Source organism: Hemitrygon akajei, unplaced genomic scaffold (assembly GCF_048418815.1).
Source record: "Hemitrygon akajei unplaced genomic scaffold, sHemAka1.3 Scf000036, whole genome shotgun sequence".
In the NCBI taxonomy this organism is placed as follows: domain Eukaryota; kingdom Metazoa; phylum Chordata; class Chondrichthyes; order Myliobatiformes; family Dasyatidae; genus Hemitrygon; species Hemitrygon akajei.
Window position 1 is genome coordinate 9,197,138 of NW_027331922.1, and position 22,526 is coordinate 9,219,663.

The 22,526-nt window shown below is 44.3% G+C and overlaps 1 protein-coding gene across 1 annotated transcript in view; it reads left to right on the forward strand.

Annotated features, from left to right (window-relative positions):
• The window catches only part of LOC140720085 (uncharacterized), a 33,490-nt gene extending 11,062 nt beyond the window's left edge, over nt 1-22,428 (forward strand). Inside the window, exons 4-8 of the mRNA XM_073034985.1 lie at nt 2,215-2,331; nt 3,272-3,601; nt 13,522-13,664; nt 14,125-14,189; nt 21,863-22,428. Coding sequence (XP_072891086.1) covers nt 2,215-2,331; nt 3,272-3,601; nt 13,522-13,664; nt 14,125-14,189; nt 21,863-22,052 — 845 coding nt within the window. The 3' untranslated portion in view covers nt 22,053-22,428. The remainder of the gene's footprint in view (nt 1-2,214; nt 2,332-3,271; nt 3,602-13,521; nt 13,665-14,124; nt 14,190-21,862) is intronic.
• Nucleotides 22,429-22,526: the final 98 nt, after the last annotated feature.

A 22,526-nucleotide genomic window follows, 5' to 3' on the forward strand; every position in this document is an offset into this window, starting at 1 on the left:
TTCGGTTCCCAACCCCGAGCAATTCCAGGTTAACCTCTCCCCAGTAGCCTTAGCAAACGTCGGATTCAGGTGCAAATCCATCCTTTTTGTACAGGTCACCCTGGTCCCAAAAGAGCTCCAAATGATCCAGAAATCTGAATTCCTGCCCACTGCTCCAATCCCTCAGCCACGCATTTATCTTCGACCTCATTCTGTTCCTATTCTCACTGTCACGTGGCTCAGGCAGGAACTACCTTTGAGGTTCTGCTTCCTAACTTTTTTCCCTAACTCCTTCAGGAGCTCCTCCCTTTTCCTGCCTTTGTCGTCGCGATCTGTTCTCCCTCCCATTTCAGGATATCGTGGACGCGATCAGAAACATCCCGGACACTGGTACCCGGGAGGCAAACTACCATCCGCGTTTCTTTCTGCGTTCACAGAATCTCCTATCTGACCCCCCAACTACAGAGTTCCCTATCGCTGCTGCATTCCTCTTCCTTTCCCTACACATCCGAGCCACAGGACCAGACTCTGTTACAGAGGCGCGACCACTGTTGCTTCCTCCAGGTAGGCCGCCCCCACCCAACAGTAATCAAGCAGGAATACTTATTGTTAGTGGGCACAGCCACTGGGGTACTCTGTAATACCTGCTTCTTGCCCTTCCCTCTCCTGACTGTCAGTAGGGTTAGTAGGTTTGCAGATAATACGAGGAAAGTTCGTGTTGTGGGCAGCGTAGAGGACTGACAAAGAACTCAGTGTGGATCGGTTTACTCCTGACACCTCCTCTGTACCTACTTCCAAGCACCTTAAAAGCATGTCCTCTTGTGCGAGCCATTCCAGTCCTGGGAAAAAGCCTCTGACTATCCACACGATCAATGTCTCTCATCATCTTGTACACCTTTATCAGGTCACCTCTCAACCTCCGTCGATCCAAGGAGAAAAAGCCGAGTTCAGTCAATTCTCATAAGGCGTGCTCCCCAATCCAGGCAACATCCTTGTAAATCTCCTCTGCACCTTTTCTATGGATTACACGTCTTTCCTATAGTGAGGCGACCAGATCTGAGCACAGTACTCCATGTAGGGTCTGACCAGGGTCCTATAGAGCTGCAACATTACCTCTCGGCTCCTAAATTCAATTCCACGATTGATGAAGGCAAATGCACCATACACCTTCTTAACCACAGAGTCAACCTGCGCAGCTGCTTTGATCTCGGACCCCAAGATCCCGCTGATTCTCCACATTGTCAAGACTTTTATCATGAATACTATATTCTGCCATCCGATTTGACCTATCAAAATGAACCACCTCACACTTAACTGGATTGAACTCAATCTGCCACTTCTCAGCCCAGTTTTTAATCCTATCAATGTCCCGCTGTAACCTCTGACAGCCCTCTAACTATCCACAACACCCCTAAACATTGTGTCATCAGCAAACCTACTAACCCATCTCTCCACATCTTCATCCAGTTCATTTATAATAGTCACGAAGAATAAGGGTCCTTGAACAGAATCCTGAGGCACTCCACTGGTCACTGACTTCCATGCAGAATAGGACCCGTCTACAATCACTCTTTGCCTTCTGTGGGCAAGCCAGTTCTGGATCCACAAGAAAATATCCCCTTGGATCCCATTCCTCCTTACTTCCTCAGTAAACCCTGCATGGGGTACCTTATAAAATGCTTTGCTGAAACCCATATACACTACATCAGCTGTCCTTCCTTCATCAATGAGTTTAGACATATCCCCACATAAATTCAATCAGTCTCGTAAGGCACGATCTGCCTTTTACAAAGCCATGCTGACTCCTAATTATATCATTCTTCTCCATCAACTTACCAAACACTGACGTAAGACTCATTGCTCTATAATTTCCTGGGCTATCTCTTCTCCCTTTCTTGAATAAAGGAACAACATCCGCAACCTACCAATCCTCCAGACCTTCCCACATCTCCAGTGATGATGCAAAGATCATCGCCAGAGCCTCAGCAATCTCTTCCCTCGCCTCCCATGGTATCCTGCGGTATATTTCGTCCGGTACCGGCGACTTATCAAACTTGATGCTTTCTTAAAGCTCCATTACATCCTCTTTCTTAATATCTACATGCTCAGATTTTTCAGTCTGCTGCAAGTCATCACTATAGTGACTAAGATAATGAAGTAAAACATTCATTAAGTAGCTCCTATGGTCTTAATAAGTATTTATTATCATCTTATGTTCGTATGGTCCCTCCACAGCTCCGCATGAACAGCAGTCGAAAGTGAAGATCGTAAATAGACCGTACCGTCTGATCTGCCTACTCTGCCTAGTTACATCCGCCCTCATCGTGACATTGGCCGGTCTGTCGATCCACGGTGAGTAAAACGGTCTCCGACTGGAGTCAGACCGTAAATAAAGACAGTGGAATATACTGAGATTATAAAATGAAACCAACAATCCCACCGCTTACTGTAACACCGATGAAAGAAGGCAGCATACATGAGGTTTAGGAAGCAAGGATCAGATGGGTCTATTGAGGAACATAGGGTAGCAAGAAAAATAGATTTATAAGGGGCTGTGGACAGAAAGAAGGGATCAAGAGAAGGCATTGGCGTTTGGCGTAGAGGAAAACCCCAAGGTTTTTAGAAGTACCCCCAACCATTACCCAGGCAGTATCACCCCTGAACATAATACCGATGCACCACTCACTGAGGCAATTACCCACACCTTACCCTGACACAGGAAAACCCTCAGCGTGATACCAATATCTAAATTCACAATGACACCGACAGAGTACTCTTCGTGTACTCTCCATAGTACCGTCGCACAGCTCAGCGTGACACTCTCACACCCACCGTGGCCATGACATGTCTCTCACCGAGACACAGACATACCCCGCTCTGTGAGACCAGCACACCCCAAACCATGACACAGATATTCCACCAACCGTGACACCACCAGGCCCCTCACTCGACATTTCCCACGCCTTGCAATCGGCACACCTCTCGCCGGGGCACAGAAACACCTATCACAGTGACACCGACACGTCCCTCACAGCAGCTCGAACATACCCCGTACGATACTGACGCAGACCCCCATGCATGACCCCTGACCCCAAAAAACCTTTACCGGGACATTGGTAACCCCTCAGAGTGACGAGACACGCCCCTCAAGGTATCGCCGACGCCTCTCACTGTGCCACCAGCACATCCTTCACCTTGACACTGACACAACACTCTCTGTGACACGGTCGGTAGCGTGACGCTGATTCACGTGTCACTGTAAACGCTAAACATCCTTCACCATCTCTCTCAGTATCACAGATTCGTCAGTCTAATATCACATCCGACCGAAACTACCAGCTCCTTTGGGAAGAGAATCACGAGATGAACAGGACCCAGCGCCAATGTCGACTACAAATCCTTGAGTTAAACGCAACCCTTCAATCCACAATATCGGAGATTTCCCATCTGAATCAGACGCAGAGAACCTGTCTCAAGGATCGCTCCGTGCTCAACTCTAATTTGTCTGTTCTTAAACGAAGGCACACTGAACTCCGTCAACAGTTCACTAAGATGAAACAGAAGTACAAATCTGCCAACGAAACCAAGGGTCAAATCTGTGAATTGTTGACCAGCAGAAGAGGTGAGGCATCATCCCCCTCTTTCACCCGCTCCTCATCACAGGGCAGACATGGAGAGAGGAAGCGTCACTCTGTGCTTGATATCGGGAGTGTGTGTAGAAATGGTATAGAGGGTGATTCACTCTGTGTTTGACCCGGTGAGTGTGTGATGGGGCTGCGTGGAGGGAGCTTCACTCTATCACTGAATCCAGGAGAGTGTGATGGGACGTTGTGGAGGTGGATTCACTCTGCGTCTGACCACGGGATTGTGAGACGTAACATTACAGCTTCACTCTACGTCTCACTCCGGGAATGTCTGATAGAACAGAAACCATTTTCACTCTCCGGGAGTATGTGTCTCCGGGATTGTGTAATGGGACGGTGCAAAGGCACTTTCATTCTTTGTGACACCGAACTGTGTGATTGGATGTTGTGGAGGGAGCCTGACCCCATGAGTGAGCCATGGGGCGTTGTGGGCGGAACTTCGCTTTGTGTGTGAACACATTGGGGTGTGATGTGTCCGTTCAGAGAGACCTTCACTCTGTGACTCGTCAGGAAATGTGCGATGAGACGGAAGTAGGGAGACTCACACTGCGTTGGACTCGGGAGTGTATGATGGGACCGTGTGGAGGGAGCTTCCCTCTGCGTCTGACACTTCTCTCTGTGGTGTCTTGAGAAACTGTAGAGGGAGAATTACTCTCCATCTGATAGTTGTGTGTGCTGAGGGGGTTTCGTTCTGTGTCTGACCGTGTGAGTTGGGGCCGTGGAGAGAGAGAGAGGTTCACACTGTGTCTGAACAAGGCTGTGTGTGATTGGATTTTATGGAGGGATCTAAATTCTGTTCTCTGACCCAGGGATTGAGCATTGGGACAGTGCCCAGAGACGTTCACCCCATGTGTGCCCACTGAAGTGGGTTGTGGCGCGGTGGATAGAGAGATTGACTCTGAATCCGGGAGTGTGTGACGGAACGGTGCAGCGGGTGCTTCACTCTGTGTCTGAATCCTGGAGTGCGTGATTGGAGCGTGGAGAGAGAGCTGATGCCGGTGTCTGATGGGAAGGTGTGGAGCGAGCATCTGTCTCTGACTCCGTGAGTGTATCAGGGGCGTCGGGTAGAGGGAGCCTCAGTCTGTGCCTGACTGGAGAGACTGTGATGGATGATGTGGAGGGACCTTCACTCTGTGCCTGATATCGGGAATCTGTGACGGGACGTTGTGGAGGGAACTTCATTCCGTGTCTTTCTCCGGGCGTGTGCGATGGGTATGAGATTCACAGTTGTCCCTGATGACTACACCGGCAAAAGGTGTATCCAGCTGCAGCTCCTGACAAACCGAGTTGGGGAACTGGAGCGGGAACTGAATGAACTTTGGCTCTTTCGGGAGGCAGAGGTAGAAATAGACAGGAGATACAGGGAGATAGTCACCGCTAAGAGTCAGGAGACATGTAGTTCGTTGATTGTTAGAAGAGGGAAGGGAGATAGAGAGAAAGATCAGAGCAACCCTGTAGCCGTTCCTATCAACAATAAGTACACCGTTTTGGATACTGTTGGTGGGGACGACCAACCAGGGACAAGTTGCAGTGGTCCGAGACTGGACCCTCAGCTGGGAAGGGAATGAGGAAAAAGAGGCTTGCACTAGTGATATGGGATTCGATAGGTTGGGGGCCAGAAAAGAGGTTCTGTGAGAGAGATCGAGGATCCCGGATGGTCTGTTGCCTCCCTGGTGCCAGAGTCCGCGATATCTCGGATCAAGTTCTCAGTATTCTCAAGAGAGAGGGTGAGCAGGCAGATGTCGTGGTCCATGTAGGGACCAATGACGTGGATAGGAAGAAGGAGGAGATCCTGCAAAGAGAGTTTAGGGAGTTAGGTGCAACATTGAAGGACCGGACCTCCAGGTTCGCAATCTCAGGATTTCTATCAGTGCCACGTGCTAGTGAGTCCAGAAATAGGAAGATAATGCAGCTAAATACGTGGCTACAGGAGGAAGGGCTGCATGTTTCTGGACAATTGGACCTTGATCCAGGAAAGGTGGGACCTGTTCCTACGGGACGGGTGGAACTTGAACTGGAGGGTGACTCATATCCTTGCGGGAAGGTTTGCTAGTACAGCTCCGTGAAGTTTATACTGGATTTGCAGGAGGAGCGGAACCAGAGTCTTAGAGCAGATGATGAGGTGGAGGAGGATAAAATTCATGCGAGAACAGCAGGTATAGTGCATGGAGTAAAGCCAGATCTAACATATAAAGAGTCTTTGAGGAAAGAGAAGCAGAATAAAGTGTGTAGAGATAGTAAGGTAGAAGGGCGTGTACTTCAGTGCAAGATGCATCAGGAGCAAAGGTGATGAACTGACAGTCTTGTATACATACATGGAATTATGATAAAGTGGCCATTACAGAGAGTTGGCTGGCACAAGGGCATGAATGGATTCTCAATATTCCTGGATTTCATTGCTTTGAAACGGATAGAGGGTGTGTGGTGGGGAGCGGAGGAGGGGTGGCATTATTGCTCACGGGTAATATTACAGCTAGTGAAATGATGTGTAATGTAGCAGGATCCTCTTTTGAGTCAGTATGGATGGAAGTCAGGAACTGGAAGGGAGCAGTTACTACTGGGGGTATTCTATAGACCCATTGGGTGCAGCAGAGATACCAGGAGCAGATTGGCAGGCAGATTTTGAAAAAGGTGCAAAAATAACAGGTCTGTTATCATGGGTGACATCCCTAATATTGATTGGCACCTGATTAGTTCCAAGTGTTTAGATGTGGCAGAGTTTGTTAAATGTGTCCAGGACGGATTCCTGTCACAGTATGTTGATAGGCTGACTAGGGTGAATGCCATGTTGGATCTAGAATTAGGTAACCAACCGGTTCAGGCCACAGATCTCATAGCGGGTGAGCATCCGGGGCACAGTTACCAACAGTCCCTGGCCTTTAGTAGTATCATGGGGAATGATAGAATCGGAGAGGACGGGACATTTTTAATTGGGGAAGGTCAAAAACATAAGGCTGTAAAGCTTGAACTAGCGGGTGGGGATTGGGACGACGTATTTGCAGGGAAATGTACTATGGTCATGTGTTTGATGTTTAGGGATCTCTTGCCGGATTCTAGGGCTAAATTTGTCCCGGTGAGGAAGATAAAGAATGGTAGTGTGAAGGAATCATGGGTGACAAGTGAGGTGGAAAACCTAGTCAGGTGGAAGAGGGCAGCATACATGGGGTTTAGGAAGCAAGGATCAGAGGGGGCTATTGAGGAATATAGGGTAGCAAGATATGAGCTTAGGAAGGGGCTGAGGAGAGAAAGAAGGGGGCATGAGAAGGCTTTGGAGAGTAGGGTAAAGGAAAACCCCAAGGCATTGTTCAATTATGTGAAGATCAAAAGGATTACAGGTGTGAAGTTAGGACTGATTAGAGATAAAGGTGGGAAGTTGTGCCTGGTGGTTGTGGTTTAGATGGGGCAGAGTTTGTTAAGTGCGTCCAGGACGGATTCTTTTCACAGTATGTTGACAGGCCGACTATGGGGAATGCCATACTGGATCGAGGATCAGGTAACGAACCGGGTGAGGTCACAGATCTGTCAGTGTGTAAGCATCTGGGGGTCAGTGACCATCGCTCCCTGCAACTTAACATTATTATGGAAAAGAATAGAATCAGAGAGGACGGGAAAATCTTTAATTGGGGAAGGGCAAATTATGAGACTATTAACCTAAAACATGCTGGTGTGAATTGGGATGATGTGTTTTGCAGGAAAATGTACTATGGACATGTGGTCGATGTTTGGGGATCTCTTGCAGGATTTTAGGAACATTTTTTTTTAGGGTGAACAAGATAAAGAATGGTAGGGTGAAGGAACCATGGGTGACAAGTGAGTTGGAAAATCTAGTCAGGTGGAAGTAGGCAGCATACATGAGGTTTGGAATTTAGGATCAGATGGGGTTATTGAGGAATATAGGGTAGCATGAAAGGAGATTAAGAAGGGGCAGAGAAGAAGAAGGGCGCATGAGAAGGCTTTGCCTTGTAGCGCAAAGGAAAACAACAAGGAATTCTTCAATTATGTGAAGAACAAAAGGATGACAGGAGTGAAGGTAGGACCGTTTGGAGGTAAAGGTGGGAAGCTGTGACTGGAGGTGGTATAAGTAAGCAAGGTCCTTAATGAATACTTCTCTTCGGTATTCATCACTGAGAGGGAACTTGATGACGTTGAGGACAATATGAGTGATGCTGATGTTCTGGAGCATGTTGATATTAAGGGAGAGGAGATGTTGGACCTGTTAAAATACATTAGGACGTATAACTCCCCGAGACTGACGGAATATTTCCCAGGCTTTCCACAAGGCGATGGAAGTTATTTCTGAGCCTCTGGCTAGGGTCTCTATGTCCTCTTTGTCCACGGAAATGGTACCGGTGGATTGTGGGGAGGCGAATGTTGCCCTCTTGTTCAAAAAAAGTCGTACGGATAGTCCGGGTGATTATAGGCCAGTCAGCCTTACGTCTGTGTTGGTAAAGCTGTTGGAAAAGATTCAGGCAGGATCTCTGGGCATTTAGTGTATCATGGTCTGTTCAAGAACAGTCTACATGGCTTTGTGAAGGGCAGATCGTCTCTAACAAGTCTGTTCTTTGAGGAGGTGACCAGGTATACAGATGAGGTTAGTGCAGTGGATGTGATCTACATGGATTTTAGTAAGGCATTTGACAGGGTTATACACACTAGGCTTATTCAAAAAATCAGAAGGCATGGGATCCTGTGAAGTTTGGCCAGTTGGATTCAGAATTGGCTTGCCTGCAGAATGCAGAGAGCCGTGGTGGAGGGAGTACATTCGGATTGAAGGGATCCTGTTTTTCATGATTTTTATTAACGACCTAGGTGTGGGGATAGAGGGATAGGTTAGCAAATTTGCAGACGACACAAATGTTGATGGTGTTGTGGATAGTGTAGAGGATTGTTAAAGATAGCAGTGAGGCATTGATAGGATGCAGGAGTGGGCTGAGAAGTGGTAGATGGAGTTCAACACACAAATCACTGAAAGTTGCCTCACAGGTAGATAGGGTAGTTAAGAAAGCCTGAGAAGTGTTAACTTTCCTAAATTGAAGGACAGAGTTTAAGAGTCGAGAGGTAATGATGCAGCTCTATAAAACTCTGGTTCGGCCACACTTGGAGTACTGTGTCCAGTTCTGGTCGCCTCAATATAGGAAGGATGTGGAAGCATTGCAAAGGGTACAGAGGAGATTTACTAGGATGCTGCCTGTTATGGATTATCATTAGAAATTAAGGGGGCTAGGACTTTACTCTTTGGAGAGAAGGAGGATGAGAAGAAACATGATAGATGTATACAAGATATTAAGAGGAATAGACCGAGTGGACAGCCAGCGCCTCTTCCCCAGGGCACCATTACTCAATACTAGAGGACATGGCTGTAAGATAAGGGGAGGGAAGTTCAAGGGGGATATTTGAGGAAGGTTTCTCAGAGAGTGGGTGGTGCGTGGAATGCTCTGCCTGAGTCTGTCGTGCAGCCAGATATACTAACTTTGTTTTAATTGATTTGTATGCATTTCTTCAATTGGTACAGCAAAAGACCAACAAAAAATAAAGATTAATAGAGCGGAAGATAAACAGACAATAACAAACTTGGTGCGAAAAAAGAGGGATGTCTACAAAAGATATAGGCAGCATGGAGTAAAGGAATTGCTCGAGGAATATAAAGAATGTAAAAGGAATCTTAAGAAAGAGATTAGAAAAGCTAAAAGAAGTTACGAGTTTGGTTTGGCAAATAAGGTGGAAGTAAATCCGAAAGGCTTCTGCAGTTATATTAAAAGCAAGAGGATAGTGAGGGATAAAATTGGTCCCTTAGAGAATCAGGGTGGTCAGCTATGTGTGGAGCCGAGGGAGATGGGAGAGATTTTGAACGATTTCTTCTCTTCGGTATTCACTAAGGAGAAGGATATTGAATGGTGTAAGGTGTGGGAAACAAGTAAGGAAGTTATGGAACCTATGACAATTAAAGAGGTGGAAGTACTGGCGCTTTAAAGAAATTTAAAAGTGGATAAATCTCCATGTCCTGACAGGATATTCCCCAGGACCTTGAGGGAAGTTTGTGTAGAGATAGCAGGAGCTCTGACGGAGATCGTTCAGATGTCATTTGAAACGGGGACTGTGCCGGAGGATTGGCGTATTGCTCATGTGGTTCCATTGTTTAAAAGGGGTTCTAGAAGTAACCCTGGCAATTATAGACCTGTCAATTTGACATCAGTGGTGGGTAAATTAATGGAAAGTATTCTTAGAGATAGTAATTATAATTATCTGGATAGACAGGAGCTGATTAGGAGTAGCCAGCATGGATTTGTGCGTGTAAGGTCATGTTTGACAAAACTTATTGAATTTTTTTGAAGTAGTTACGAGGAATGTTGACGAGGGTAAGGCAGTGGATGTAGTCTATATGGACTTCAGCAAGGCCTTTGACAAAGTTCCACATGGAAGGTTAGTTAAGAAGGTTCAGTTGTTAGGTATTAATGCTGGAGTAATAAAATGGATTCAACAGTGGCTAGATGGGAAATGCCAGAGAGTAGTGGTAGATAATTGTTTATCGGGATGGAGGCCGGTGACTAGCGGGGTGCCTCAGGGATCTGTTTTGGGCCCAATGTTGTTTGTAATATACATAAATGATCTGGATGATAGGGTGGTAAATTGGATTAGTAAGTATGCTGATGATACTTAGGTAGGAGGTGTTGTGGATAATGAGGTGGGTTTTCAAAGCTTGCAGGGAGATTTATGCCGGTTAGAAGAATGGGCTGAACGTTTGCAGATGGAGTTTAATGCTGATAAGTGTGAGGTTCTACATTTTGGCAGGAATAATGCAAATAGAACATACAGGGTAAATGGTAGGGCATTGAGGAATGCAGTGGAACAGAGTGATCTAGGAATAACAGTGCATAGTTTCCTGAAGGTGGAGTCTCATGTAGATAGGGTGGTGAAGAAGGCTTTTGGAACGCTGGCCTTTATAAATCAAAGCATTGAGTACAGAAGTTGGGATGTAATGTTAAAATTGTACAAGGCACTGGTAAAGCCAAATTTGGAATATTGTGTACAGTTCTGGTCACCGAATTATAGGAAAGATATCAATAAATTAGAGAGAGTGCAGAGTCGATTTACTAGGATGTTACCTGGGTTTCAGCACTTAAGTTACAGAGAAAGGTTGAACAAGTTAGGTCTCTATTCGTTGGAGCGTAGAAGGCTGAGGGGGGATTTGATCGAGGTATTTAAAATTTTGAGAGGGATATATAGAGTTGACGTGAATAGGCTGTTTCCATTGAGAGTAGGGGAGGTTCAAACGAGAGGACATGATTTGAGAGTTAGGGGGCAAAAATTTAAGGGAAACACGAGGTGTGTCGCCTACCTGGTGTCAGGGTACGGGATGTCTCAGATCGTGTCCAGAGTACTCAGAGGAGAGAAGACGAGCAGCCAGGAGTCTTGGTACATGTTGGTACCAAGGACATAGACAGAAAAAGAGAGGAGGTCCTGAAGGATGATTACTGGGAGCTGGTAAGAAAATTGAAAAGCCGGACCTCCAGAGTGATAGTCTCAGGATGACTGCCTAATGAAAGTAAGAGTAGCAGAATTAAGCAGATGAATGTGTGGCTAAGTTACCGGTGCAGGGGGCAGGGCTTCAAATTCTTGGATCATTGGAATCTATTTTGGGGTGGTATGACTTATACAGAAACGGTGGGTTACACCTGAAATCCAAGGGTACTAATATCCTGGCGGGATTGTTTCATATAGCTGTTAGGGAGGGTTTAAACTAAGTTGGCAGGGGGAAGGAAGCCAGAGCGTTGGAGTCGAGCAAAAGGAAAATAGAAATAAGTCAAAGGTACTGTGCAGCAAAGATGGCAAGAAGGACAGGCAGGTGAATAGACAGGAGAATTTGCTGTGCGATAGAAATATAGCAAAGTCGGTAACAGATACTGATCTAATTCTACTGTACTTAAATGCACACAAGCATTAGAAATAAAGTGAAAGACCTTGTTGTACAGCTACCGGTTAAAAGATAAGACATTGTGGCCGTCACCGAGTCATGGCTAAGTGATGGATGTGATTGGGAGCTGAATGTCCAAGGATTCACAGTGTATAGGAAAGATAGGAAGGTCGGAAAGGGTGTTGGCGTGGCCCTGATGGTAAGCAACGGTATCAAATCACTTGAAAAAAGGACTATAGGATCAGAAGGGGTAGAATCCTTATGCGTCGAGATTAGAACTGGCAAGGGTAAAAATACACTAATAACCGTTATATAAAGGCCTCCAAACAGCAGCCGGGATGTGGACTACAAGTAACAGCCGGAAATTGAAAAAAAAAGTGTCAGAAGATAAATATCAAGATAATTAAGGGGGATTTTAATAAGAAAGTGGATTGGGAAAGTCTGGAAGGTACTGGATCTCAGGAGAGAGAGGCCAAGACAAGAGGCCACCGTCTTAGAAATAGAGTGTATCCATTTAAAACAGAGTTGAGGAGAATTTCTTTTAGCCAGAGGGTCGTGGATTTGTGGAATTCGTTGCCACATACAGCTGTGGATGCCTAATCATTTAAGGTGATTAACGAGGAGATTGATAGGTATCTAATTAGTCCGTGTATCAAGGGATATAGGGAAAAAGCCGGAAAATTTAACTAGACGAGAGAATGGTTTAGCTCATGGTGGAGTGACAGAGCAGACTCAATGGGCCGAATGGCCTACTTCTGCTCCTTTGTCCTGGGATCTTGTGATTCCATCATCTAAATCATTGTTATACAGCATAAAAAGAAGCGGTCTCAACACCGACTCCTGGGGAACACCACCAGTCAATGGCAGCCGACCAGAAAAGGATCCTGTTATTCCCACCCACACCCCTCAACGTGATACCGACATACCGCTCACTGTAGCACCAAAACACGATTCACCGTGACGCCGACACTCCTTCACCATCACCCTCAGCGTTACAGATCCGTCAGTGTCAGATCGCATCCGATCAAAAATATCGGAGCCTTTTGAAAAAATATCAGGACATGAACAGGACTCAGCATCAGCTGCAACTCCACGAGCTGAACTCACCCTTAAAACCAGGAAATCCGAGATTCCCGACTGGATCCAAGGACCTGTCTCAAGAATGTTTCGGCCCTCAACAACAACTTCTCCATCCTCATAAGCAAATTGTTTGTCCTCGAAAGCTAGCTCTCCATTCTTGAAAACAAACTGTTGGTCCTGGAAAACATCCTCTCCGTCCTGAGCTCTGATCTCTCTGATCAGCATCAAACGCAAACTGATCTCCGAGGCAAATTCAATGACCTCGAAATGAAGTGCAAAAATCTCAGCCAAACCAAGAATGAAATCTGCCAACTGCTGACTAGCAGAAATGGTGAGGTAATATCACCAATTTCGCCGCACCTAATCAGAAGGCAGAGAGGGAGGGGGTTGTGGGGGGGGGGGGGGGGGGGCGGGGTTCTGTAGACTCTGGCTGCTCTCGGGAATGTGCGCGGAGACGTGCGGCGAGAGCGACACCTGGTGTCCGAACGCTGGCAGTGCGTCAAGGAACCTACTGTCTGAACCCGAGAGTGCGTTATTGCGGCGCCACAGGGGGAGCTTCACTCTGCGTTCACAGGACGAGCGAAGAAGCTCTAATCCGAAAAATGAGTGATGTAACAGTGTTGTGGGAGCTTCGCGCTGTGTTTGACCCCGGGAGTGTGTGATGGGACGGTGTGGAGGCAGCTTCACTTTGTGTCTGACCCCGGGATTGCGTGATGGGACACTGTGGAGGAAGTTTCACTCTGTGTGTCTGACCCCGGGAATCTGTGATGCGAAGGTGTGGAGGGATCTTCACTCTGTGTCTGACCCCTGGTGTGTGTGATGGGACTGTGTGGAGGGTTCCTGTTTCTGCATCTGACACTCAGCGGATGTAATGAGCAATTCACTGTTCTTGTTTCTGATTTCCAGAGCAAACGTGTTCCAAGGATTGGATCAGAAATGAATGCCAGTGTTATTTCATTTCCTCGTTTGAAAGTTTTTACGATTGGGCGAAGCAACTCTGTTCTATCGCTGATTCAATGCTTCTTGAAATAAATTCAGACGAGGAAGAGGTATGTGTCAGATGGACAGATAATATACCCAGATCAGATTGAATATTCCTCCACACCGTCCCAACACAGAGTCCCGGGGTCAGACACAGAGTGAATCTCCCTCCCCACGGTCCCATCACACACTCCCGGGGTCAGACACAGAGTGAATCCTCCTCCACACTGTCTCATCACACACTCCCGGGGTCAGACACAGAGTGAATCTCCCTTCACACCGTCCCAAAACACACTCCCGGGTTCAGACACAGAGTGAAGCTCCCTCCGCACCGTCCCATCACACAGTCCCGGGGTCAGACACAGAGTGAAGTTCCCTCCGCACCGTCCCATCACACAGTCCCGGGGTCAGACACGGAGTGACTCTCACTCCACACCGTCCGATTACACTCTGCGGGTGAGAAACAAAGTGACGCTCCTTACATTGTGATCGATTTCAATCATTAATGATTGCAAATTAATTTCACAGAATTTTATTAACAACCGTGTCCGCGGCCAAGACGGTTCATACTGGATTGGAACATGCAAAGCGGGGTGAGATTTGGGGTCATGCCTGATTTTCGAAAGAGATTTGGCAGTGCGATTAATTTTGGGGACAGACACTTGTCCGTGGGGGAGGAGGGGCACGGGGATCTTTTGGGTGCTGTCTCAATTCTGTGGTGAGAGGTGGGTCACTGCGGATATTTTGGGGACTGTTACGTATTCGGGCAACAATAATATAGATGAGTTAGGCAAGGGGTTTTATAACGAATAACACGTTTATTAAACACTGATAACAAACCCCCTTCAAATGTAAACAAACCCAAACAATGGTCCGAGCTCAGCTGCTGGCAGCTGGTCAGACAGTTCTTAATAGCTTTGCAGTCTCAAACAGTCTTTAAAGTAGTATTGAAAAAAAACAGTTCTCCAAAGCGAATTGCCGAATAAAAACAGTTCAAAGAACGATATGCCGACAGTTCAAAAGCTCACGGTACTTTTAAAAGGAGAGACTTTTTAAAGCGATGTAAATTCTCTTCCACGTCGATGTCCTTCGATTCCCAGCGTCGAACTCCCACGTCGAATTTTATTAAATATAACAACTTAAAGTGACTGACCTCTCTTCCACACTATTCTCAAACCCTTTCTGGTCATCCCAGGGGTCAACAGCGAGAATAGTCAACGAAATCCTTCCGAATGAGGATCACACAAGGTCGAAGTCAATCCATCGAAAATCGATTTTTCTTGATCTCCAAACTTCACTCTCCATTAGCAAAGAAACCGTTGGCTCTGACCTTTTAAACTTTAGGCATTATATAAAACTTCATTTTTAACTAAACTGCGTCATCACATTAAATCACACAGTAACATGAAGTCATCTTGGCAAATCCAGCCACGAACTGCCCCACCTGACAGGGTGGGTCTTCCTTTTATACCCTGTAGAAAAAACCTGTCACATGACCTCTACTGGCGGGAAAATGACATCACTCCACCATTACCTCATGTCCAGTACAACTTCAACCCCAGTCACGTGACAAGGGTACCACTGTCACGTGTCACGGGTACGTAACACCTCCCTCCAAAAAAAAACATTTTTGGTCTGACAAGAACAAAAATTTTAACAATTACTTACAAAAAAAAACAAATGTATAAATTACATAACATACACAATATACAATACAGTAGGAGTGTTACAATAAAAAAAAAACCACTCCAAAAAAAAACATTGTACATTCAACATCGAGATAGACAATCAGCAACCACATTATCTTTACCTTTAATATGAGTTATCACAATATTGTACTCTTGTAACATCAAACTCCAATTTAACAATCTTCTGTTTTTGTTTTTCATCTTACTCAGAAAAACTAACGGATTATGATCAGTGTAAACAATAAGTGGTTTTTGAGTTGTACCAACATATACCTCAAAATATTCCAAAGCCAAAACAAGAGATAACAATTCTTTCTCTATTGTTGAATAGTTTCTTTGATGCTTATTAAATTTCTTAGAAAAGTAAGCTACTGGATGATCAACCTCATCACCCTCATTCCTTTGCATCAATACTGCTCCCGCAGCTTCATCACTAGCATCCACAGCTAATGAAAAAGGTTTTTCAAAGTCAGGTGCCTTAAGCACAGGTTGTTCACATATCATTGTTTTCAATTTTTCAAATGCTTCCTGACAAAACACTGTCCACACAAACTTCACATTCTTCTGCAGAAGATTAGTTAATGGAAGGGCAACATTAGCAAAATTCTTACAAAATTTTCGATAATATCCTACCATTCCCAAAAACCTTCTGAGAGTTTTTTTCCCCGTCGGAGTGGGAATTTCTAAAATTGCCTGAACTTTTGCCTGAACAGGAGCTACCTTACCTTGACCTACAACATAACCAAGGTAAGTCACAGTAGCATGTCCAAATTCACTCTTGGCTAAATTAATAGTCAAGTTAGCTTTTGAAAGCTTTTCAAACAATTTCTCCACCGCAATAATGTGTGCTTCCCAAGTATCATTTCCTGTCACTAAATCATCAATATAAGCATCAGTATCTTTCAATCCCTGAATCACAGAATTAATCATCCTCTGAAAAGTACCTGGGGCATTCTTCATCCCAAATGGAAGAACATTATACTCATATAACCCAGATGGAGTTACAAATGCAGAAATCTCTCTACCTCTGTCCGTTAGTGGAACACACCAATACCCTTTCAATAAATCAATCTTTGTAAGGAACTTTGCTTTTCCAACTTTATCTACACAATCATCTACTCTAGGAATTGGATATGCATCTGTTTTCGTTACAGCATTCACCTTCCTATAGTCCGTACAAAACCTAATACTACCATCAGGTTTTGGCACCATAACACATGGCGAACTCCAATTCGAGTTAGAATGTCTAATAATATCATTCTCTAACATGTATTCAATTTCTTTCTCAGCAAGTTCACATTTTTCCATGTTCATCCTATATGCATGCTGTTTAATAGGTTTGGCATCTCCAACATCTACATCATGTGAAGCTATAGTAGTCCTTCTCGGAACATCTGGAAACAAATCCTTATACTTAAAAATCAATTCCTTCATCTGTTGTTTCTGCTCTAGCTGTAAATGTGCTAATTTCTCATCCATATTTTCCAAAATAGTCGAATTAGGTAACCTAACAGAAACAATGTTAGATTTAGAATGAAAGTCAGATGAATCATCTATCATGTTCCCAGTTAAATCCAACTCATTCTCACTAACCACAACAGTCACAGTATCAGATTGTTTCTCAAAATATGGTTTAATCATATTTATGTGGCAAAGTTGTGTTGACCTTCTACGATCTGGAGTTTTTATTACATAATCCACATCATTAACTCTAGACACAATTTCATAAGGTCCATGAAATCTAGCTTGTAAAGGATTTGTCTGCACTGGGAAAAGAACCAACACCTTATCTCCAGGCTTAAACATCCTCATCCTAGCTTCCTTATCATACCAAGTTTTCATTTTCTCCTGAGCCAACTTCAAATTTTCCTTGGCTAAGCTACAAGCTCTATGTAACCTGTCCTTAAATTTCAAAACATAGTCCAACAAATTAGTATGCACTTCCTTACTAATCCACTGTTCCTTCAATAAAGCTAAAGGTCCTCTAACTCTATGTCCAAACACAAGTTCAAATGGACTAAACCCTAAAGATTCCTGTACCGATTCCCTTACTGCAAATAAAAGTAAGTTTATACTCTCATCCCAGTCACCTTCATTCTCCACACAATATGTCCTAATCATATTCTTGAGAGTAGAATGAAACCTCTCCAAAGCACCTTGCGATTCTGGATGGTATGCAGACGAAGTGATTTGCTTAGCTCCCAATTTATAAACTATCTGTTGAAACAATCCAGACATAAAATTACTACCTTGATCAGTTTGTATTTCCTTAGGCAATCCAAAATAAGTAAAGAATTTTATAAGAGCCTTCGTCACAGTTTTAGCTTTTATATTCCTAAGTGGTACTGCCTCTGGAAACCTAGACGAAGTACACATGATAGTCAACAAATACTGATAACCAGTTTTTGTCTTTGGTAATGGACCAACACAATCTACAATAACTTTAGAAAACGGTTCACCGAATGCTGGAATAGGTTGTAATGGAGCTACTGGTGTAACCTGATTTGGTTTACCCACAATTTGACAAGTATGGCACGTCTTACAAAACATCGCCACATCTTTTCTTAAACCAGGCCAGTAAAAATGTTTTAAAATCTTGTCCACAGTTTTCCTTACCCCTTGATGTCCACCTAAAGGCACACTATGAGCTAAAGTCAAAATCTCATTCCGATAAACTTTAGGAACAACTACCTGGTAAACAACATTCCATTCCTCACTTGCAGGAATTGTAGGCGACCTCCACTTCCTCATCAACACTCCTTTTTCCAAGTAATATCCTACTGACACCTTCTCAATTTCACTACCTAGTAAAGCTTGTTCCCTTAATTTTACAATCTCAGGATCTCTATTCTGCTCTGCTATCATCTCCTTCCGAGACAGAGATAAATCTTCATAGTCAGACTTACTCCCAGAACCTTGTTCAAACAACGAAGGTAAGAAAGTCTCCGACACATCTTCAAAACTCAAATCCTGAGTTGAACAGTCATGAGTAACAACCTCATTCTGCACATCAATTTTTTTAGCCATAGCTCTAGTCACAACACAAGAAAAATCTGTGTTAGAATTCACCTCAGGTACCTCTGATTCCATTGTCAAATGCACTTCAGGAAAAACTTGTCCACCTGCCAAATCATTACCTAACAATAAAGAAATACCCTTCACAGGTAAGCTATGCTGTAATCCTACCTTAACAAATCCTGTAACTAACCCTGACTTTAAATTTACTTCATGTAAACGTACAGGCATAAAATCACTTCCAACACCTCTTATGTAATTTACCTCACCAGTATCACTCTCTTCATTAAACTTCAACACACTATCTAACATCAGTGATTGAGAAGCTCCAGTATCCCTAAGAATTTTTATTGGCACCAGAGTAGATCCTTCTTTCAAGGATACAAACCCTTCAGTTATAAAATGATCATATCCCTTTCTAACTTTGTCAGACTCTAACAAATCCTCATTTGTGTTTACCAAACCCTGTAACTTTACAGGTGCTTTAGTATGTTGCACACAAGCATCTGGAACTGCTTCCTTCTCTTTCTTTTTCAATTTGAAACAGTTAGCTATTACATGGCCAGGCTTCTTACAATAGTTACAAATAAGACCAAACTGTCTTTCCTTCACAGGTTTTCCTTCCTCCTTACCTCTCTCATTAACCTCTGATTTAATTTCTAATTTACCTGGAGTCTCCATATTATCTTTCCTCTTGAAAATTCTACCCTGAGGAAATTTATTCTTATGGATTAAAACATACTCATCAGCTAATCTAGCACAGTCCTGCAATTTATCAGTATCCCTCTCATTTAAGTAGGTCCTTACTTCAACAGGAATGCTTCTTTTAAATTCCTCCATTAAAATCAGCTCTCTCAATGTCTCATAGTCCTCATTTACATTTTTAGAAGAAACCCATCTCTCAAAACACATAGCTTTATCATAGGCAAATTCCACATAAGTCTTTTCCACAGACTTTTTCAAACTCCTGAATCTTTCCCTATACGCTTCTGGGACCAATTCATACGATTTGAGAATATTTTCCTTCACAATATCATAATCTAATGCTTGCGCAGCAGTTAAAGCTGTGTAAACGTGTCGTGCCTTGCCTTTGATTACACTCTGTAATAACACTGACCATTTATCTTTCGGCCACTCTAACATCCGAGCAATAGTTTCAAAATGTTGAAAATATCTCTCCACTTCTGTTTCACTAAATGGAGGGACCAATTTAATTTCTTGGCTAGCAACAAACGGTTTTTTAGAATCAGCAGACTGTTCTACAGACCTTAATTTAGCCATTGCATATTCAAAATCTCTCTGCTTTTGCTCAATTTCCAATTTACACCTTTCTAACATCATTTGTTCAATTTGCAACTGCATCTCCAGATTACTTATTGGAAACGATTCTAAAATCGATTCTTCAAAATGACCCGAAGCCACAAAATGTGATGCGATCTTTCTCTGTATTACAGCTTTTGATGTAGTTGGCAAGATCCCTTTAAGATGCAACCGATTAGCAAGTTCAGAGACTTCAGTTTTTTTTCGCCTTCGCTAACGAATCCACGTCTGGCGAATCCAGAAACTCATCAATATCCATCGTTGCCGAATACCACTCACAAGCCAATCAAACAAAAAAAAAATCGAGCAATCCCCGTTACCAAAACACCGACTCAAAATTCAAAAAGCTTATTAAACTCAAATAATTCAATTCCGGACGTACCCCCATATTTATGTTACGTATTCGGGCAACAATAATATAGATGAGTTAGGCAAGGGGTTTTATAACGAATAACACGTTTATTAAACACTGATAACAAACCCCCTTCAAATGTAAACAAACCCAAACAATGGTCCGAGCTCAGCTGCTGGCAGCTGGTCAGACAGTTCTTAATAGCTTTGCAGTCTCAAACAGTCTTTAAAGTAGTATTGAAAAAAAAACAGTTCTCCAAAGCGAATTGCCGAATAAAAACAGTTCAAAGAACGATATGCCGACAGTTCAAAAGCTCACGGTACTTTTAAAAGGAGAGACTTTTTAAAGCGATGTAAATTCTCTTCCACGTCGATGTCCTTCGATTCCCAGCGTCGAACTCCCACGTCGAATTTTATTAAATATAACAACTTAAAGTGACTGACCTCTCTTCCACACTATTCTCAAACCCTTTCTGGTCATCCCAGGGGTCAACAGCGAGAATAGTCAACGAAATCCTTCCGAATGAGGATCACACAAGGTCGAAGTCAATCCATCGAAAATCGATTTTTCTTGATCTCCAAACTTCACTCTCCATTAGCAAAGAAACCGTTGGCTCTGACCTTTTAAACTTTAGGCATTATATAAAACTTCATTTTTAACTAAACTGCGTCATCACATTAAATCACACAGTAACATGAAGTCATCTTGGCAAATCCAGCACACGAACTGCCCCACCTGACAGGGTGGGTCTTCCTTTTATACCCTGTAGAAAAAACCTGTCACATGACCTCTACTGGCGGGAAAATGACATCACTCCACCATTACCTCATGTCCAGTACAACTTCAACCCCAGTCACGTGACAAGGGTACCACTGTCACGTGTCACGGGTACGTAACAGGACAGATACGGGTCTATGGGGAGAGAGTAAGACAGTAGGAGTATTCTGTGGCCTGGTATCCCCGTAGGAAGAGACTGGGCAGTGCGATTAATTTGTTGACCTTTGCAGTCTGTATGAAGAATATGAAAAGGGGGAGTGTTTCGGGGATTGTGTTCTCTAGGTCAGTGGGGAGAAACTGCGTCGGTGGAAGTATTTGGGGAGGGACGCTGTGGACAGGGAATGCGGTACTGCGATTAGTTTTGGACTGACACGGGTCTGTGGGGTGAGATTAGGCAATGCGATTAGTTTGTGACCGACACAGGCCCTTGGTAGAGAGCGGAAAGTTGGTTTAATTTGTGGGCTGACATGGACTGTCAGAAGGGAGTGGGAAGTGAGAGTGTTTTGGTGATTGACACAGGTCTTTAGGGAGAAGGTTGGACAGTGAGATTATATTGGGGACAGGCACGGAGCTGATGGGTGAGAGTAGGAAGTGCAAGTATTTTCGGGACAGATACGTGGCTGTAGGAGAGAAAGTGTCTGTGGGAGTATTTTGGGGACAGAGACCGGGCTGTGAAGAGATTGGAACAACAGGATGACTTTGGGGACTGACAAGGTTCCATGGGGAGTGAAGAAGACTTTGGGAGCATTTTGGGCTCTGTCATTGGGCCGTGGGGAGAGGCTTTGTCTCTGGGAATAAGTTGGGGTGTGACAGGGTACTGTGGGGAGAAAGTGTGATCATGGGGTTATTTTGGGGACTGAAAATGTTCTGAGGGTAGAGTGTTGGCAAAGGATTATTCGGGGATTAACACAGGGTCACGGAGAAAGGGTCAGTGAGACTATTTTAGAAACTGGAACAGGTATGTGGGGAGAGAGAAGGTCAGTTGGAGTACTTTGGAGACTGACATCGGTCGGTGAGGAGAGATTGAGTCAGTGTGAGTATTTTGGGGACTGACACAGGACTGTCTGCTGGAGTTGTGTTGTCCCTTTTGAAAATATTTATCCCTCCTTGACAGGGAAGCGGCCTCGAACGTCGTGTACAAGGTGAACGCTGGAAAGGTCGAATGCGGTAAATGTAAATCTCCTTGGCATCGAAGTTGCAATAATGATGAGCACCGTTTCATCTGTGAGAAGTCTGCATCTTTGTGCCCGGATATTCCTGTGAAGATCCGGGATCTCTGTCAACAGCCCGTGGAGCTGACTTAAATCGTAGGACATTACCCCAATTCCAGCGCTCTCCCAGACTCCGACAAACCCATCCACTCTGCCCCTCGCCTCTATCCTATTGTCCTCTCTCTTACTCTTACTCGGCATCTCGCTCCCTCTTTACCCTCGAACCTCCAAACTCGCTCTCTCTCATAACGTCTCCCCTGCCGTCTCCCCCTATTTCATCCCCATTTTTCTTCCCCACACTTTCTAGCCTCCCTCTCCCAGCATCAAAGGACTGTATCGCATGTTTACCACCTGACTCATTATCCGTGACTTATCCGCCCTGAGATTTGTATCTTTGCAGGATCTGTACGTCGCAAGAATGTAAAATTAATGTAAGATGCAAAAAGATAATAAATGCTGCAAAACTGTCGAGCCGGTACTCATACATTCAGAAATTTGCTGGCGGAGGGGAAGCAGCTGTTCCTGGGTCATTGAGTTTGCAGGCTCCTGTGCCTCTTCTCTGATGAT